The following is a 22,119-nucleotide window of genomic DNA, read 5'->3' as shown; positions in this document are numbered from 1 at the left end:
TACTTCGCTCTCTTTTGTGACATACAAGGATAAAAAGGAAACGATAACAGAGAAGTAGCGAAATCTAACGAATGAAAATTATACGAAGAAAATATTTCTACATCACTTAATGGCGTTCCGAACGCTGAATCGATTTGTAATTAGCTCGTTGTACGTTTCATAGTGATTCGAATTCCAAGTTAAATCTTAATGTGCATACGTGGCGTCTGCTGCAATCGGAGATTCGTCTAAGTAAATATTAAATCGTACGGTGTTCGATAATCAAACTTGCTCTTTGTTTATATAGGTTTGCGTTGTTGAATTTAATTTCAACGCTGTAATTGCATTTGTTTCGACGGCAATTGTGCAGTCACGTTTGTTCGTAATTATAAACCATATTGTGCATCCGAATTTGCTTGAATGCACATAAGGGCCATATAACATACACTGTAATATTATTCTTTATTGCGTCGCCAATGCAATAAACGTGAATTCTTGCGTGAAAAAATGGAAAGGGCCAAAATGTAATATTCATCGTAATATTTTACAATATATAATGTAAAATTATATATAACGTAAACGAGTAAAAATATTAACGATATTTTATTGAAACAACAGTAAAAGGTCTCCAATATAAAAATGTTCCTGTTTCAGATGATATTAAATATAATTAAAAAATTATGTAATTTCAGCAATGAGTCCGCGAAAACCTCAAACTCTATCAAGGTAATTTTTGAAGTTCGTTATGATTGTAAACTTTGAATTTTTTAATTTTCAATTTTCAAAATTCAATTAGCTAAAGAAACATGTATCTTTGTGGAAATAATTTTTTGAACTATATAAATTGCAATTTTTTTCCTTACGGGTTATTGGTATTTTAAAAACATGAGTTAATAATTGAAGATTAATTGATAACTTGAAGAATCAATTAATTTGTAGGTTTATTTTCGTTACAAGTTTATTATTTGGAAATTAATTCGATATTGACATTTGCTAACATTGTTATCGTACATACACGTGGTAGACGTAAAACAAGCCTACGAGGTTATATTATAGTGTAGTCTAATGATAACGTTGGAACTTCAATGCAATTCGATTCTAAAATTGTTTGACTGTAGTACTTCTATACCCTAGTTCCAATTAACAAAGTAGAACTAGTGGTTTGCCTAAGGAGTCAGGTATTCAAAAGACTAACAGAAAATCGAAACATGATTTTTTCTTATTTCAGATCGATGTTTGTAGAATTTTTAACTACTACCGGTTAGAAATACAAAGCAACACAGTTATTTAATAAAATCAAAATCGTGTAATATTAGCTGTTAAAAATTTACATTAAATGTCATGAATTTTGATAATAACATTAATAACGTTTTCGTTCAAAATTACTTTGATAAAATCACGATAAATTTTTATAGAAATTGCAAATGTCTTGAAACTAAACAAATCAGCTACAATTAATTTCTGTTTTTACCCGAGTACATGATTAGTATTGAATCTTTCAAAAAACACATTACATGCTTCCATAAGTTTATTTGTCGCGGGGAAATAACATGAAAAATCATGAATTTAAAAGTAGATTTTCTAAAATAATCTTTGTAACACTATCGCTTCTCTTTTACATTTTAATTTATAGAATAATGTGGCTTTTGAGTGATTTATCTATATATTTATCTATATGTATACTTGTGATATTTTATGTACTTCAGTTCAATGGATTATCGATAAAATAATTTTGGAAAACTCGAAAATTATAGTAATATTTCATCAAAAGTTGCCACTAAAATCCGTAATGTGCTAAGGCATCTTGCCATAACTAAATATATCTCGTTGAAACACGAATTAAACTCAAACTTAACTTATAATTCATGGTTTAATCTAGGCTCACCCTGCCAATATCTTATCTGACAAGTCAGATTAAACCCAGATCTGTACAATCTATCTAATTCTAATCTAACATTCCCAACATATCTGACACACGCAGAATGCTTTATGCCCATATATGTATACATCTACCTACCTAATCCAATAATTACGCTATTAATCATCCCTCCCGAATCTATTTCTATTTCATTCCAAAAAGATCCTTATAATCTTAAACAATATCATTTGAATATTCTTTGTGGATACATAACAAATGTTAATAACAACCATTTAACCATTGTAGTTTCATATCAAATCAAACCTGATACTCTATTATATTCCTTCTTCTTCGATATACAACAGATGACATATATTTTCTACTTTGTAATTTAACCTAACAGTATTACGTCATTTGGATTATTCTCAACGCAATTCTGTTCTTTCATATTTACACAATTCTTTAAATTCAAGGAAAATATGAAAGAAACATTGTTGATATATGTGATATCATGGTTGAATTTTCTGCTAAAATATTCCCCCAAGTATTAAAAACTTTCTTTTCGTCGAAGCAAAAGTAAGATTGCAATATAAAAATTCGGAAATTGCATGATAAAAAATATACTCACTCACATACGTAAATATATTTTGGAAACTAATAAACGTAAAAGATCTGCGCGAGTCATAATCCATTCAACTTTCATCAAGGGTTAATTGCTGTCAGAGCAAAACCAATCACAGCTCGAATCCATCTTGAAAACACATTCATCCCTTTAATTTCCTCTTACTTCTACCATTTTTCCATCACCCTTCTTACCATTGTCTGGTAATTCGTTCTTCTCTCGCTCGAACGAGGTTTCCATCGAAATTAATCGACTTTAATGAAGCATATAACCTAGCCTGATCCGTTCTTCCCTGCTAATTATTGCCTTAACGTTATTAAGCACGAACGACACGGGGTTTAAGAAAAGAATCGAAGGAAGGGAACGAGCTCGAAGTGCGTTTCAATAGAGCGTGAATTATTGAATTCACATGGTAGGGCCAATTACTCGAGAAAATGCTGGCGATGATTGCACGTTGTGTCGCCCATTTTATTTACAATTATCGATAATTAAGAACGTGCCAGAACCGAGTCGTTGCTCTTTCTCTCTCTCCTTCTCTTTCGATGCATCGTCATGGAATGGTGGTTTTCGTTAACTCCGTCCCCATTTCTCTTTCTCCGTTACATTCCGCGTGCTCGTTCTCCTCTCTTTCCCTTGGCTTTCTCGCCGGCCGATACTCTAATCGGGCGACCGATTAATTATCAGCCAGAACCGAGAACGAACCGTGAATAGATGCCTAGCCGTTTAATCGTATGCATACCATTCGGAAATCACGTTCCACAGTTGAAATTTTGTTCAAGGAACTGGAAATGCACGTACGATGTTCTTTTTTTTCAATGAAATTCTGTAAAGGGTGGCATAAATTAGGTGGAAAATGAAGGGTTGTGCTACGCAATCTTTAGAGAAATAAATCTCTCCATGGAGTTTCCTGCACTGGATAGAAACATTGCAAGCGTCATGCAGTTTTGTGTAATGTTTGGTTTATTCGTTTGTTTGCAAGAGAATAAAGCGCTTCGTAGACTTGCGTTTACTATTTTTTGGCTATAATTATGACATAAATTATTCACATATTTACTAAGAAAAACCAGTTAATTCGATCACTAAGGCTATTCAAGTTTTTGGGAATACTAATTTTTTTGTATTTTATATTTTTGAATTATTACTTATAATTATATTACCTTCTTTTTATATTTGTATTTGCGTTCCATCTTTGTTGAAGATAAATTGTATCATATTTATTTTTGGCGGAACAATCGACATATTTCGAATTAGTCTTCATTAATTTCAATTTCAGTAGAAATTTCTGATTAAGTTATTATGTCTGATTAGTATTCTACACTTTTCAATAGCAAATAGTATAACAGCTATAGAAAATGTCTTAACTGTTTCAAAAGTACTGAACATATTCCTGACTTATTTCTTTTTACATAAGTCTTTATATGAGTCTCAATAATCTTTCCATATAAAAAAAAAGATTATAATGGAACGTGATCTCCCTTGAAATCAATAACTGGAATCATTCTAGTGGTTTAGGCCGCGTGAACATGTCCAGTACAAGCACGTGACGTTTATGTAGGAAATTTTGACATGATATGATGCGACATGACGTGCTATACGACCCGTCATAATTTAAAGCTGTCTGAAATTCTCTGGCGCCGGTTTAGTCTTTCCTTTTTTCTTCCTGAATTACGGTACTAACATCATTAGCTAACGAGAAAGTACCTGCAAGACGATGTTTCTCTTTGGCCTCTAACTTCTCGAGTTCTTTGAGCCGAATGCAAACGTTTGCAGTAGTTTAAAAAAGGTGTATGATGCAATCTTCTTGTAAAGGATCGTAAAGGTTTGTAAAAGGGGTTAATTCTTCTTACGAATGGAAATAACTACAGAGAAATAATTCGAGTAAAATAAACGATCCTGGAACTGGTACGTATATGTTAACACGTGACATATAAAATTTTTCTATCCTTGTCTAACTTAACGCGAAAGATCGTAAGATTTGCAAAGTTTCTTCTTTAATTATTTATTCTATTACTTCATTTACAAACTCGATACAAGTTTCGTATCAAATCAATTTATACTTGGAGCAGTTTATTTTCATTTAAAAACAGAACAAAGATTTGCGGAATAGGTTTCTGTCAATTTATAAAAATTGGTGAGATTTATTTGACCAAGTAGCAAGTTCTATCGTAAATATACATTTTCTTGTTTCTATTTTTCGATAGATAACATTTACGATTTTGTTATTGCGTTCAGTTTCAATATTAAAAATTTCTTCGTGGATAATTAAACCTCGCTTAGTTCAAATGACTTTCGTTTGTTTTTGGCCATAACCAAAACGGAAACTCCCTTGTGACGTCTAGTTTCAAGTATAACATTCGTATAGTATGACACGGACATAATCTCGTGAACCAACCTCAGCGTTTAATTTACTGTACACGACATATCTCGTGAGCTCTGGGTCACTGTGTTGAAATTGCGATTAAGAATCTAAGAAAGTAAAGCAATGCATAAAAGCGAATGTGTCTTTTCTTGAATTTATAAATCAGTGAATTGAATTAAATAAGTAGCAAAGTATAGCTGTACTTCTAATTGTTTTTGGACGTAACTATCTGTTTTCATAACAGCGTGTGCCTGATATAAAATTTATACTGTCATAAATTTAATGCCATAAATCGGAATGAGATTTGAAATTAAAACAAAGACTAAACTTGACTACGTATATTATATTTCTTGGTCCTGATAATTCCACCATATTGTGTAAATGTAATTTGATGTTATAAAAGAGAGGTTTAACTTAAAGATTCATTAAATAACAGGTCAACATTGTTCTTCAGCAATTAACAAAATAAAAGAAAATATCGGAGCTCCTGAAATGAGGAAGTTGTTAGCAATGATGTATAAGCTGTTGGATAAGAGTTCCTTGAAAGCGACCATTACGATGTAGATTAATACTTCATACGTAAAGTGTTGTAGCAGTAATCTGGATATTTCTTTTATCGCCTCTCATATGTCATAACTGGACTGCGCAATTTTATGCATTTATGCGAAAATTAAAGATACAAAAATGCAAAACATGCATCTAAGATATGTGATATATGAAATATCCAAAGTAAAGTAATGGTTATAATTCTTAATAAGTAAATGTAGAATCCCTATTTAAATCCTATCTCTTTGATTGTATCCATAAGACTAATAAAACTAATTTGCCTAAAAATTCATAGCCAAGTCATAGCTATATCATTCTATTAAAATTGGCATTGAGAATGTAAGAAGATGATACTACATAGAAGCAATGTAAGATAAGAGACAGAAAGTGTGGAGAAAGATTAACATTTTAAATTATTAATACTCACGATTTATCATTTTGAGAGATTCAATGGCGAGAATAAACTGATTAGGATTCTCTGTTTCTTTGAACTTGAGGTGTTTCTAATTAGTACAGTATCATCAAATTTGCTCGAGTGAGATTACACACGGTTTAGATGCTTTCTCGAAGTAAATAAGGTTTACACAGCTTGCCTGACTGTGGACGCGTATGCTTGTATAATTAATCCGAATTTCACCGGCTAAATTACTTTCCGAACCGGGTGTAAGGAAGCATCGTGATAATTAACAAGTTACAAAACTAAAGCGAAGCTGGAAGAAAGTTCAGCCATTATTTGTAACACGTTACGTATTTAGCGTAATAAATTTTTCGCGTTTCAACCAACACGTAACGAAGAAGTTTCTTCGCGTAGTGAAACGAAAATCGTTAATAACATAGTGAAAGAAAAAGGAAGAGAGAAGAGCTAAATGGTGAGCAACACGGAACTCTTGTTTTATATTTCTTCTGATCGCTAGCTACCAGTTAATGGCATTCATACTTATACTTCGTTTTAGCTTAATAAACCACCGCTATATCTGGTTTCATGAGTAATAACTTGCATTTACTGGTTACTTGTGAAGAATCACTTGTCATTAGATCTAGTTTTTATGTTGAAAGGCAAATTTATAAAAATTTCCTCTAAACTTCCCATATCTGTCAAAATAATTACCATCCTTCTATTAAAATCTTTGTTTGAATAATAAAGTTAGGATGAACAAAGTTTTATAAAGTAACCAGTAAATAATTTATTAATTTGTTCTCCACTTCAATTAATCCGTAAAACTAATCTCCTAACTTTTCGGTAGAACCACTTAAGCTTAACCAAAGCACAAGTTATACGATCGTTACATTTAATCGTAGTAATAAAATTCGATGTACGAACCCCTCCTTGGGATTCCGATAAAATTAGCGTGCGCGATAGCCCCGATTTATGAAAATTTTTAAACGGCACTGGACACAGTAATTCCATATTACACGCGCTAATTGAATATCGCGAATTCTAACGACGACTCCCGGTGGTTCAATTATATTGTACTTCTGTTATTTTGCGGCAGCATTGAACCAGATGGCTGATACGCATACGTTATTTAAACAATTTTAAGCCGATTGACGCATCAATGTCGATTGCACACCACTTAAAACAAATGTATCCCTTTTAATCCTTTGGGGATAGATTTTTCTTTTAGCAACATATATATATAAACGTAATAATATAATAATATAGACTATAATATATATAACATATATATCCTACTTATAATAGGATTAATTCTAATAAGTTTCAGTAATACCAAGGAAATTATAGCAATTGGTGGTGTGCAAAAGTTAGTAGACAAATAGATTTTTTACTTTATATTCCAAAAGTGATATCTAAGAGAATTTTAACCAGTATATGAGATGTGAGAGCATACCAAGTAAAAGAACACGGTACAAATAAATAGATACTATCATACAGTTATATAATATTATTTAAAATTCTTTCAAATACCGCTCTCGAAATATAAAGTAAGAGATCTAGCTAGTCGAAAATTTTTGCACACTTCTTGTTAAAGTCCATCTTTGACCTGAAACAGTGATCAAAGTGGAACTACATTTATTAAGATGAATTAATTGACTGCGATAGAGTGGCCCGTAAAGTCCTTGCTACTCGAAGTTCATCGACAAAATTCAAGTGGGATTAGTCTCTCTTTCTCCCTCTGTCCTTTTCCCTTGATTTTCCTCATCAACTCTCGCACCCTCGATTCGATATTATCGAGTAGTTACAGAGCCATGTAATTAACGGAAGTTACGATAACGAAAGGATTTCGAGAACTGATAAGCAGAAAAGTTGCACAGTTATGAAATTACCACGCAATTACGACCGTTGAACAAATTCGTTTGACTTGACGACGTATGAAACCTCTTGTTCTATGAACCTTTTGTTTATTAAATATAATAACACGATAATCGTAAAATCGAAAACATTAAATGTGCAGAAGTTGTATTAATTAATCCTAACTTTTAGATAAATTTTCTGTTCTGACTTTTAATTATAAGCTTTATATCGCTTATTGCCAGATTATTTATTGTACCGCTAGAATTCTATGTTGTATGTCTTTTAAGTAATTTACTTTGGCCTTTGGGTTTTAAATCTGTATCCGTACAATAAGTGGTTGGGTATTATATTTCTATTGTAAATTATTTTACAATAATATAACTAATTTTAACTCTGGGTATAATTGATTCTTCTACGGTAACATGTATTTATAAAATCACGATAAGGAATTTGTTTAACGCATTCGTTTAAAAGATTTTTATTTTCTATTGGTTTTAAGCTTCAATGAATAACATGGATTACGTTATACATGTTGTAGAAATTACCAGGGAACTCTGGGCGGAAGAAGGATTTTATGAAACGCACAATTTTCCGCGTATTTTATTATTCGCTTTTAGAAGCTTGTGTAATATTTATGATTGGAGCTACCATGTGATTCCATTTTATTATAAAAGAGGCGAATTTTTTAGCGACTGTAGCGCTCTCTAGTTTGCTGCTTGGTTAGCACGTTATTAATTATTGCAAGCTTGTAATGTTTTTAATGGATATCAGCATACGACTTTATTTAGTTCTACATTAAACAGAATGTTCGATAAGCTTTTCATAAAATATGTGATTTTTTAACGATACCTGGTATCATCTCGAGCTCACAGTATATTTCCGCACAGTAATTGATAGAAGAGATATCAAGTATTCATAACAAATAATATGCTTTTCTCTGATACAGTGTATTCTGAACTATAAATAATAAAATTCAATTTACTCACTGTAAAGTTTGATTTTTCCATCCATTTCTCCCAATGAATTTTTTGCCACGCATCTGTACGACCCGAAGTCTTGGGGCTGTATGGATTTTATAGTGAGCCTCATGGTTATCTCGTACCCCTTTGGAATTGTTTCAACCTTATAATTGTCTGGAAGCAGAAACGTAGAGAATCTTTGCATGGAATCGTTTTATTAATTTCTTAAAAATAAATCAAAACATCAAATCAGATAAGAAATGAAAACTAAAGCGGTAATTAACATCGGACAAGTAACAAAAGCATTATGGTCCAATGTTTCTCCACTATATTTTATATCGCATCGTCTTTCTCATAAAATCTGTGAGACGAAAGCACACACAAAACCATCAGATTTCTCAAACCATACCAGTATCCAAGACCAGTTGGAAACCACTGACGATAGTCTAATAACGCGGGTCCCAAGAAAAACGTATTTTCGCGAACAATCGCTCTCCGTAATTGAAAATCTCGTTCAATCTGTGGTCGGTTGTTCACGTGTCGCCGAAGAATGCAATGAAAAAGTGCTTGATAAGGCTCATCGCCCGCGAGTTACGCCATTAATCTCGTGGTCGTATAATTGCTCTCGTCGCCGGTTAAAAAGCTAATTCGTTTAATTGCTACGAAACGACGACGATAAAGGAGGTGTGACATTTACTTGGAATAACAGGAAATTTTGCTTGACAAATTAACTATTTATATCGTTTTAAACATTTTGAAACGACGTGAGCTGGATACACGACGTTGTTTACGCGATCGCCATTTTCTCTAGACGGATGACATCCACATTGTATATTCATTGTTGTTCGTTCGACACTAAAACGTCTAACAATGGAAAAATGTGGGACATTAGCTCTGGGCTTATCAGTATACGTCGTTTGTCTGGCGTTCTAACGTGTAATAATTTTTCTATGGCCGCGTATTTCGCTTTATATATTTGCATATATCGGGTGTCTGTTTCTCTCGTCGTCTAATATTTTTCCTAAGTAGACGGGGCGTGTGCAGGTAACGCAAATGAAGTTTTATTATGTTTTTGTGGAAGTGTGCAGCGTGGTTGGAATAAATTAAAGGAATTTAGGTTAAGCTTTTGGGTAAATGATATTTTTCCCTGGTGGCAGGTCTCGTGTTTTAGTGCTAAAGGTTGAATTTAATCAGAGTTGTACATGATGAATGAAATGTACATATGTTTGTTATTCTTATGTAGAAACTAATTTGAATTGTAAGTTGCTACATAGTTTTTATTGAAAGATAGAATATAAGGGATACTACACTTTAAGTTTTCCATCGACATCGAGTATCTCGTGATAATATGTTACTGCCCACATGGGAAAGATAATTTACTTCACATTGGTATTCTTTCCAAGAAAAGAAATCAATTGCTTGAAACTAAGTTTTCAATCATTAAGCCTGCAATATAATATCCCGTATTACTCACAACTGTTTTATACCGATATGGCGATTGTGTAGCTCTAGAACAACTCTCGATTCTTAATATATTAATATTCTTCTCTACACTCCACAGATTTGGAACATCAAACATTTTTTCCGTCTAAGAATTTCATAAATATTTAAACAAACTACCAGCTTATCGAAGGGAGGATACGAAAAAGAAATTATAAATTTCGTTATTTGTAACGTTTAACAAGTTGATCGCTGATGACGCTACGTTGACGTCATACGCGAATGGTTTCCGAACGACACCGGAAATGTTCAAAAGAAAATACTAAAGTTCAGTCACAATGGAAGATCCCGTTATTTCGATCCAACGATGTTAGGGTACACTTTGCTATAGAACGATTTATTGATCAAACTTCCTGCAATATGCGTCCAATTTTTAATAGTTTTTGTTGTAAGAATGAGAAGTCTATCTGTGATTCGTAAAAAACTTCCGAATAAAATCGTAGATATACAAGCAAAGGTCGACAGAATTTTTCGGTAAATCTAGTATCAAAAAAGTAACGTTTCCGCAGGATGTTTTCCGTAATGGTTCCGGCCATCGAATAATACGATTTCAGCACGTACGCGTCATCTTTTTTTTGCTGTATCCCGATTTCTTGCGTTTGTTTCGTTTCATTCAAACCGTGGATTTAACGAGTTCCTGTCACGCCACGAGCCAATGTTTTTCTCACGCTCAAAACCCAATCGACGTATTAATCCAGAAATAAATTCTTTCGCGCTGTTCAGTAAAATTAAAAATACTCGTAACTCGTGCAAAAAAGAAAGGAATTAAGATAGAAATTAAGAAAATGGGCAGACGACGAGATACGTTATTAATTTTGTCGCGTTACAATCATCCTTAGAGGAGAGAGGGATGAAACGACACGCAGGCGCCTTATCGTTTCACGCGGGTACTCCTTTACGCTCGCCCTTCGCCAATTATCACGAAGAGTCGGGGCTACGTTTAGCGAGACAACGACGTTAGACTGAAACAATTAGGTATAACCGCATTAGCATTACTTGTACGTAAACTTTCCGTCGCGTCTTCCAACCAGAATGGCGCAGTGCCGAGATAAAAGGCGCGGAAACTACGTCTTCGAGCTGAGAGTGGGTCATTATGTATGTATACAAATCACTTTTTCTAATAGCACTTATGATGGCTCAAAAAATTATTGACATATCATAGTGTTTATTATAGCATTTACATACTAATCAATTAGATCCAAGTATATTAAATTTCGTATCATTTAGTAATACTTTTATATGACTATAAACATTTGATACTACGAAAATGAAAAATATAGGAGCTGATAAAGAAACGCTTCATTGGAAAATAAGGATATGTGATAATACTTTTTGTGGTCATCGTATATCGAATTATATAAAATAGTAGGATTTTCTTTGGTAAAAGTTTTGGTCGAAGAATTGTCCACGATAACAGATGTTGATTTTCTTTTAAACTTTTGGTTATATTCAGCATGAAACCCGCAATGATAAATTTTTACTAGTATTACATAATTTGTAATGCAAACGTTTTTACACTTCAAATATTATCTTAGAATTTTGACCACTGTTTAGTATTCGTAAATATGCGAATTTCGTACAGTTTTCAAGAATTACCAAGTAAGACAAAGATGTTCAACATAAACTAGTTATGGAATATAAACAAGTTAACGTATATTCTATGGACAGACTTGAAACTTTAAAAATACGAAGGTTTACCTTTAAAATGTAACTCATTTAATCGACTCATATTAAAATAAAAATTGAGGAAACGAAATGGATGTCCTTTTATAGGAAAGAATTCAATGCTTTCGTACCATTTGTGATCGTTTCGTTGGATGGCCTAGTCCAATAAGTGATCGCTGTTGGATAAGCCTCACTGTGACATTCCAGGACGAGAGTTTGGCCCTCATAAGCGCCCACTAACTGATTTTCGATCCACACCATTGGCTGAACTGCAAAAATAATTTCTGATAATAATTCGTATAAAATTTGTCTCGTATATTAAATATTTTGTTCAGTTACAGGCATACAGTCGATTACATTCGAAAATGTAATAATAGTTCAGAAATTTAGGAATAGCATAGGAATATATTTAAGCAACAAAATATTGTGTTGAGATATTAGCACTGCATTTTCAAGAACTGTAGACTACATATTAATTGATATTAAAAGACATTTTATCATCTTTTCCTTTCATTCAATATTTCTGTGTTACTCATACCGTACTTTTTCTCTAATACAAATCATTGTTCCGAAAGCAATACTTCATGGGACTGAAAGTTTAACCATGTTCATATTTTGAAATGTCATATTTTCCTTCTACTGAGATTTTACTGGTATCAAGGCAAATTTATCTCTATATCAATTAATAAATTCTACTGAGAATAGAATTGCAATCTCCTATTATTTAATCACTAAGGAAAATATATCCATATTTCATAGATCTCAATGGAATTCCATATCCCATTCAATTTATCAAATCTTTGCATTTTTCAAATATTCAAAGTTATTGAATTTTGCTAAAAATATAATAAAAATCTCAATTCTACGTTCTACGTGAAAGTAACGTTCTACACTAACCGATCGTCATGGTGTTAATAAAAGCGACAGGAGAAAAAAGAAATGAATAAATTTGGAATTTCAATGGTTTTTTTTCAGTTCAAAGCGTGCGTTTTAAGGGCCCTCATTTTAATCAATCCGTTAAGATAGTCGACAGGTCGGTTCGTGACAGCAGAGGTTTGCCGCCGGCAGACAATATTTAAGGCGTTACTTCAGCGCCGGAAACAATGGTCCCCTGCATCTGCCATTCACGGTCTCCCAAGTGGCGTCATTATGGTACCGTTCTCCCGACAGATCCACGGCCATATAGCGAGACCTTAAATTGCATTTTCCAACACGTGTGCATAATGCACTGTTAGTGCTTCCGGTTGTTTGTCTTTGTGCCAAGCTGGAATGCCATTAGTTGCTTTACGAGTCGAAGGATTTTTGATATATACAAACGATTTAATTCTTTTTCGTTATTAATCCTATACAAATAGGATTGTTTCTTTGTTTGTATGAATTTTCAAAACTTGATATATTTAGTTGGAATTTATTTGTGTAGTTCTGAACTGATATTCTGAATCTGGTTCTGAGAATCTTTTTTGCGTTATTAATCTAAGTAGGATAAAAATTCATTATGAATATTGACAATTTTATTTAGTGTTATATAAAATGTATTAAATGTATTTCTCGCATAGTTAATTGAATATCATTGGCTTGATAGGGTGGAACAATGAACAGTAAGAAAAATACATTTTTTAAGAAATCAGATGAAATCAGAAACATAGTTATACAAGTTAATCATGATACGTGCTGTTCGAATAATCAAATAACATTATCCTCGCACGAGAGATCATTTATGTTCCGTTGAATTCTCGAATAAAGTTAAAGTAATTCTTTGCAATTTCTTGCAAACTTTTTCTCAGGAGACTATCTCGAAATATTTTATATTTTATAATTACCAACATCTTTATGAAGCAATTGCTTAAGTTTTAATCCCATGATTATAAAACTAAATATCTCAGAACTTTTATATACACTGCCAGAATAGTTTCAAATTTCATTAATATAATTATGACAGTCGTATCTCATTACAGCGCTAATTACACTTCGAAATGTTTTAAATGATACACATATGAAATACATATACACACAAATTTTTTATGGTAAATGTTAAGATATTACTATCGTGAACCTGTGTACATATTATATAGTTTCTTAAAATGTATTTCTAATAAAAAACCTACAGTAAACATTGAGCACGATCCGCTTGCTGACTGCTGGAGGTACACCATTCGACGCTATGCATAGATACGGTCCCATATGGGCACGTGTGACGCGAGTTAACTTCAACACCGAGCCCTCGCCTACTGTAACAAAACATACAAATGTATAGAAGTGCGTGTTTCATTTGTTGGCCCCGCCATAAGCGGCTGCGGGATCGTTTAAAACCGAGATATTTCCGAAAAATTGCTATCGCGCTCGTCCAGCTCTGCGAGTCTCAAATAAAAGCTGTCAAATAGTGCTACCGCGTAAAATCCCAGTGCATTAAGCAGTCGATTTCGCATAGGTTATTCACTTGAATATCTTTTATGCAGCCTTTTCTGGTTTAGTTGATTTTTCGAGTAAATGAAAGGTTTTTCGGTGAATAGAAGGTGGAGTGGTAGAGATTTATTCCGGCAGTTAAAGTCGAGGATCATAACTCTGATATCTGGAATGTTGGAGCTGACTGATGCTGCTTCGTTATAAAATATTATAAGAAATCGAATCGTATTTTATATCTTTTGATGGTTGAAATTAATCTGATATTAATAATTTGACATTAATGCTGATACCCTGAATATACTGTATTTTATATTTTTGGTGACTAAACTAGTTTGATAGTTGGTCGTAGGATAAATTGAATATTTTATGCTGATAGATTTTCCTCCTTTAATTTATATCCTCTTTCACTTAAGCTAGACAGAATAACATGTATACACATTCGGTCACGTTCACCCAAAACCTTGGATAGCCATAAACTCCTCTTTCACACCCCAAGTAATCATTATCAATCCTCCCTTATGTCTGTAATTCTCTAAATGCAGTCAATGGCTATAAACATTTGTCTGTCATAAAAGAACCAATGTATTTTGTACAAAATATCTTCCGACTTAAATTTATAGTTATATCATAATATTTTTAATATTTTGATTATTCTTAGCTAATTTAGAAAGAAGAGAATTTCCTTTTTAATTGCTCATTTAACTATTTATAAAAATCGTAAGTGAAGGAATAAAATCTTAAAATACATTCTTGAACCTTTGCATAGATAGAGACTTTTTAGGAAGCATCCGGTGGATTTTCGTTCCTGAACTAGGAAATTATTATGCCGGAGAAAACAGATTCCTATCAAGTATGTTTATAAAATAACGAATATCAGGAGGTTACTGACTTTCTTCCTTCGAGAAATAAAGTTTATGAAATTTATTATTAGACTATTTTTACTTTAAAAGCAAACATTCTGAACTGAAATTATCAACAATCATTATACAATTTCTAACCATGAGAAATTGATTAATGTTTGAGTCATATTCACAGTAGTGATGTTTAATAAATTCTATTAGAATTACAGATAAAATTTAAAGTACGTTATAAAGTTAAAAGTAAATTATAAATTACAGACACATCAAAAATATGATATAAAATATAAAATGAAATGAACGATTCTTTGGTATTACGCATTGGTATTAAATATGGCATAAGTACTTGAATTAATCAAGATATTCCCTCTATCAATTTGAAAGAACGGTTTAAAGTCTATATAATGCAGACAAAAATCTTTTCAAACACCAGATCTTTTACAAATATCAATTTGCAGTTATCGTATATTAACTTTTAAATAAAATCAGCTTCATCGTGCTATAATAATAATAATAAAATCGTAACATTCGTTATTTATATTTTTCGAAATGATATAATAATAAAAACAATAATAATTAGTAAATAAGAAAAAAATGCTGGTCATTCGTAATTTTGGAATTGAATTTACATGATATCAAAATTAAGCCGATTCGGTACTTTCAAAGGACAGCGTAAGTGCATATTTTCGTTATGGCGAGTACACGAAACAGGTGAATTGTTATAAAGTTTGCTAGCTGTTTACGTAATCAATGCCTATGTTTACGAGTAATAACGTTGCCGCCGGGTTGCTGCTAAGGCTGGTAAACGTTAAATATGATTATACCCGTGGAACGGCTGTAATCTGCTGGAAAATATTCGAACCACGAGAAGTCGGAGTGCGATGCACCGGATACGAGTGGGTGAACGTTGCAAGGCAAAAACGGAAAACCTACTTAAGAGATTTAATTAGATCGCTTGAAGGGGCACATAAGTGATGTAACCGCGTTTAACGAAACCTCCTCTGTGGCCCGTGAAATTCTCCGTACCGACAATTTATTAAAGTAGCGACTGTAATGGTAGAAACCGCGAAAGGAGATGCTAATTTCCTGACTTTATGAACTTCAATGACATACGTAATTTGAGAATCTGAAACGAGAGAATCTTCAGTATGTCGGTATTATAGAAATACGAAAGAGACAAATCATCTGAAATATCGATTTTGGGTTTGAGATATTGCAATGCTGCTGAATATGACTATGATAAATCATTCTGAATTAAATGTACGAGTTTCGTGATTGGAGTATCCAGTTATTTGATTAACATTTTCCTCGTCCAATTTTTACTCTAATAGCTACTTTTAGAAAACATCATTCTCACCACACAACCCCTTCTTTAACAAAATAGATATAAACGCGCGACTACAATAACTTCAAAGTTTCCTTAAAAACATTCAAAGTGTAGGGAAATCTGCAAGCTAAAATAACTATTAAGCCGCTAAATAAAGGCAGGTAGTAGTTTCAGAGTTTCATTGCGAAAGTTTAACGATTTGAAGAAAATTTCATACATTTAGAATCAAAATTCTTCTAAAATTCAGTCAACACCATAAGAGAAATAATCTAGAAGTTTTTTACGAAGGAACTCTCCAACGCGTACAACTTGCAGCTTTGCATTTTTCCTTTTTACAAAATTAGAAAATTTGATAAAAATTTACGATATCATCTCAAATAGGATCATGTACTCGTTCGAATTTAATCTCTGTATAAAAAACTTTAAACGAAACCGCCACTTCAAAGTAGAATTTGGCCTCTTTGTTGTTTGAATCTTTTGATTTAGAGCCGCTTGCTGATCTGTGAAATTGATGGCCAATTTGAAAATTGAAATTTAATCTCATAAAAAGCGCTTTGCGTGTTGTGCTATCGAAAGAGGCGAGGTCCGAGACAGTCAGTAAACAATTTTTGAATTTTCAACGATGGAAATCGTAAATGTATAGCAAACACAAGTTGAATTTTATTCTAACGCAGTCTCGTTTCATCGCCAATATAATTAATTACGTAAATTTTATTACGTTTCGCTACCGTGAACGTGACTACATTTTCGCAGTAGTATTTATTGGATAACTATAGTCTGATATGAGGAAATTAATTTCCTCGGACGTTGAAATTACTTCAAACAACGATACCAGGCATTGCACGATACGAATAATTCTATTAAAGGTCTTCGAATTTTATCGAATAAAAATAAATTGTTGATTTGTATTACTGCAGACGAAAAATATGGGGCACTAAATAGAATTACTATTACTATTCTTTACTTTTAACTATGGTATAGATTAAGTTATGATTAAATTGTAGTTTACCAGTTAATTACGGTATGATATAGTTCAAAATAATGAAGTTTCTGTCAAGTTAAAATTTTCAAGTGCTAGCTACTAATATATTTATAAATATTCAATAACCATCTTGCAATTGTCATCGATTAATAAATAAAATTATGACGTAATTGAGAATAATACAGAATTTGAGATTTAAAGTGGTGTGTTTTCTGTTTTATCTGCGTAAAGCAATAAACACACCAATACATTTGATAACTTAATCAATCAAATTTCCAATAACCAATTGCTAATCATCAACTTTGACGAAACAATAAACGATATTTGATAATTTCGCTAATTTCCACCAACATGAACTCTCTATGTCCAATTAATAGCTTTTAACTACCAAATACCAATTACTAATTGCGGATCTTCAGTTTCTAATATCCGATCTCCTATTATTATAAAGCTTTCAATTTCTCGCTCCATCCGTTTAATAATTAATCATCTAAGATATAAAAGATACAAAGGACAAAATCTACCAAATACAAATTACCAATTTTCAGTCTCTAACATTCAATTTCCCATTACGGAACAACTCCACCGTATGATAATTAATTTGCGTAGGAACAGGAAATGAAAATAAGGTAAAGAGCATCCAAATATTTTTCATTTTCAACTCATTATAAACTTTCTAAAACTTCGAAAAGACATTTTACCAATACGGCAGAAGACTAAGTTCGTAGTTCAAAGGAGAGGGTGATGCAACCCTAATTGAGTGCATTGAAAGAGGCGCAAAAAAGGCACATCCCTTTAAACACCTGTTGAGAAGATCGTTTAGCCCGTCGAAATTCATTCCACGTGTCAAGCTGTTCGTACTTGGGCAATTACGGGAGCATCGCTTCTAGCTGTTCTGAAATTACCGACAGGAAGCTTCACCGGGGAAAAGACTTTGCTTTTCATCTACCAGCGCCATCCTTGCGTGCCTGCTGCGAAAGGACAAAACGTCGTTTCGAAAGTACAAGTGAGAGAAACAGAAAGATAGGAGGGAAAAAGGCGGAAGAATAGAAATAGGTATACAGAATTGATGGAATATTTTATTTTTCTTTTACTTATCGCCTAATGGAATCGAACCGCTTCTCGTCGAGAACCGACGGCTGGGCAAAGCAGAAGCGCATAAGAAGCGAATAGGAAGAATAAAAGGAAGCAACGGCGACAAATGCTTAAAACGATTCCTTAAAACCAGACTAGGACGAGAAAAAGTTCATCCGGTGAATAAATCACCGGAATTTCATTCCTATCTTCTAACCAGACCAGCGAAATTCCTTCTCATTCTAGTATAGGTCATATCCTCTCTTATATCGAAACTTCGGATCCGATACATCCTATAGATACAGCTTCCAAAGCTTTCGGTAGATACCTGAAGACATTCGATTTTTGAGGATTCTTCTTTCTACGTGATGTTTGAAGTTGGATTGGTTCAGTTAGAATTCACGTAGAATGCGAATAGATACGATAAGCTGACGTATATTCGAACGAAGGAAACTGACACTCTCCTATGAGATGATTTAGTAATTAATAATGAAATTTTACGTCAAATAGGATAATTGTGTGACTTGTAATTAATAAGATTTTCTTGTAAAATTTCGTTTTCTGGTGAAATATCACTATTATGCCACAGAATTTACAACTTATCGATAAATTGTAACTTGTATTTTGTAAAACGTCACTGACGATGTTAGTTTCAATGTACAAAAAGTTCTAGATGTACTAAGATATTATTACAATCTTTCAAATATATGCTATAACCTTATATACATACAAATATATAATTATGTATCAACCTGTCTATCACGTGTTAACACTCATAAAGTATTGGTATTTGCATATGAAAACATAATTTCTAAAATGTAAAGAAAATTGTGTAGTGAAGCAATCTTTACTTAAATTCTTACAAGAAAAGAAACTTCTAACAGCTAAAAATTACCAAAACTCTTCCCAAACGTCACATTCTTGCTCTTGAAGAAGCGACTTGAAACATGACGGGAGCCGACTATTCAAACGTAATCGAACGATTTGTCAAACGAGGTGAGAAGAAAAGCTCTTATTTCATCCAAGGACAGAAAAGACAGTTTCAGGTTAAGCTCCGAAAGATTTAAGAAAAGCAGAAACGGGATCCCGAGTCTTCCAGTTCATGGTCGCTTCCACAATTTCCAATTCTTATTCAGTTCCCGAAATTGTCAGTTGTTTTAAAAAGAAATCGTTCAACCCTTCCAGACTTCAACTCCTTCATCAATTAAAAGTCTAGAATTAAGGATTTTAATTAACGGGAAGAGAACCTTGGCCATTTATCTGGCTAAAGTGGCTAAAAAATTGTCGCCTGGCTCGCTCAAACGAGAAACCACAAACGCTTCGCAATTGTCACCGCTGTTCGTAGTCTTAGTGTTTAAGCTCGAGTCTGGAAAGGACGAGGAGGATTGAGAACGATCCGGCCCAGGAAAGGGTGAGGAGAAGGGCGCAGAGAAAGGGTTAGGCTAACCCTCTTGCTTACGCACCTGCAGACCGTACAATTCGAAACGTCCCCTGCACTTCCGTGTGCAATTAGTCACGGAATGGGTTGAACAGTCATGGCGCCTCGAGGGAGCTGGGGAGGGGTGGACTTGGATCAGAGAAATTGAGTATCGGGTAAAGAGACAGAGTGGCACGAAGAATAGACAACTGAATAATTCGAATAAGGGGTCAGAAATGGTAATTAAGGGGCAAAAGGATAGACAAAACGACCGATGGACGCTTTGACGGCTTGAAAACTGAAACGCTCGTCACATCGATTCCACCTGGACAGAAATAGATAAGGAAACCGACCAGTATCGATTTCCGAATTGGAGGATAGATTAGTCTATACTATTGCATGTCGATTCCGAGATGCACTGTTCAACGCTGTTCGTTTATTTAATTGAAGTGCATCGTGCTTAATGAGTACGTCAAGGAGAATGACGTGTAATTGACTGGTCTGCGACAAGGAAAAGAAAAAGGAAATTGAAACTTCAAGTTTTCAGGATTGAAGTATTTGTCCTTAAAGGATTTTAAATGCAGTTTTGAAAATTCTTATGGTACGGACATTTACAAAATATATCTGGCTCAAAAAGTATATAAAATGTCCGTACAAAATACTCTTGATAATATATAGTGGGTGAAAAATATGAATTTGTAAAAAATCTGCAGTATAGTGATAAATTTATCGCGTGCTACGTTCTATTTATTTTGTAGTCATTCCTATTTATCTCGCCGGTACCTCGGCGATATCACTTGGTATATTGATAAGCATCATTAAGTTATCAATAATTTTTCAGTAATCGTTAGTGTCATCTCTATATGATTGACGATGGCGATCGATCCGTTCGACGTATCACAAAATAATTATTATTAGTAATTTATTAACAATTCTCTTTCATCGAACGTTTTCGTGACTCGTTCCATTATAAATTAGAATTCTCCAGAATGCTCTAGGTCGTCAATAATTCCTGATTGATATCAGTATGTTATAGAAATGGGAATAATTAATTGAATAACGAATGATATTCGACTGAATTGTAATTGGATGTATTGTGCTTTACGTGTAAGTTTATGCGAATAATATGTATGTCAAATATATCGTCGAAATAGGACAAGACCGTTTTTGAATGATGTTATTCTCGTTATATTTGCGTGTGTGACAGGGAAGTCGATGACCGAAAACACGTAGAATAACACAGTGCGACATCCATAAACGTATTACTGTAGAACGTCAATCAATTATAACACATGAACAGTAAAGCACACGATCAATGCTTAACTGGATTCACTTTTGGCTCTGGTACCGAAAGCAAAATATTTTTCGACTCATATTTCATTATAATTAATATATTACAATTAATAATTGTTTGCTAAAATAATCAAATGTTCATTAATGAAAAATGTTCACTGCTCTTATGACTTAAAGTATTCGTAAAAGTCCCAGAAACAAGTGATTGATGTTTGATGTAATCAACCTATCAAAGAATAAAGTTGCGTTAACGCGGGATCTCTAATTTCCAAATACTCAAACTTTCAAGGTTTTTAATTTTCAGATTTTGAGATTTATAATTTTCAATCGAATATTAATATTTTCAAATTCGTTATAGAACAATAATGCAGCGTTTACGTATAATTCGTGCATCATTTCGCTGACTGGTCTTCAATGGATTAATCCATTCGCTGTTATTGACCTATACGTTGTGCATGCAGCATATGCACTAAACAGAGCTACCATATTCTCAACAATATCTGCTGACACAGTTGTTGTGTCTTTTAATGTACGTGTTTTAGCAGAAAGATTTTGAACGACAAGGAAAACAGTAAGCATCGAAGTTGGAGCAAACATTATTTAAACTAATGTTTAATTAATGCTATCTTTGACAAAAGTAGAATTTCATAGAAGTAAAGAAAGATACGCTTCTTTTAAAGAAAAATACAGTTTCAGTAGTGGAATATGTTAATCGCAAATATTTACATGATTATCGATAAATAAAGAAATAAACATGCATATCCATGTAAATACATTAGAAAATTAATTTGTAAGCGTAAGATATTATAGTAGTCTCTACAAACATCAATCTTGAACTACTAACGATGAGTACTATAGATACTACTTTCATTAAAGTTGATTTAATTAAATTAATTTAATTAGTAAACTCTAAATTCATAAATACAATGTTCTACTGGTACATAGTTCAAACTTTATTCGTTTCGTCGATTGTTTTATTCTGTTTCTATACGTTTCGCAGAATTATAATTGAGTCAAGTTTTAT

At 33.0% G+C, this 22,119-nt stretch overlaps 1 protein-coding gene across 2 annotated transcripts in view; it reads right to left on the bottom strand.

Moving 5' to 3' along the window:
* The window catches only part of LOC117204844 (lachesin-like), a 161,277-nt gene that overhangs the window by 9,105 nt on the left and 130,053 nt on the right, over nucleotides 1-22,119 (bottom strand). Inside the window, exons 5-7 of one of the 2 annotated variants that reach the window (XM_033442630.1) lie at nucleotides 13,848-13,970; nucleotides 11,874-12,011; nucleotides 8,605-8,751 (exon numbers count right to left, since the gene is read on the bottom strand). In XM_033442630.1, the coding sequence (XP_033298521.1) occupies nucleotides 8,605-8,751; nucleotides 11,874-12,011; nucleotides 13,848-13,970 (408 nt within the window). The remainder of the gene's footprint in view (nucleotides 1-8,604; nucleotides 8,752-11,873; nucleotides 12,012-13,847; nucleotides 13,971-22,119) is intronic. The other variant, XM_033442631.1, reaches the window with a different exon arrangement.

This window comes from Bombus bifarius, unplaced genomic scaffold (genome assembly GCF_011952205.1).
Source record: "Bombus bifarius isolate JDL3187 unplaced genomic scaffold, Bbif_JDL3187 scf7180000007984, whole genome shotgun sequence".
Classification (NCBI taxonomy): domain Eukaryota; kingdom Metazoa; phylum Arthropoda; class Insecta; order Hymenoptera; family Apidae; genus Bombus; species Bombus bifarius.
Note: the sequence above shows the minus strand (reverse complement) of the source record. Positions and strands in the feature narration are given on the sequence as shown.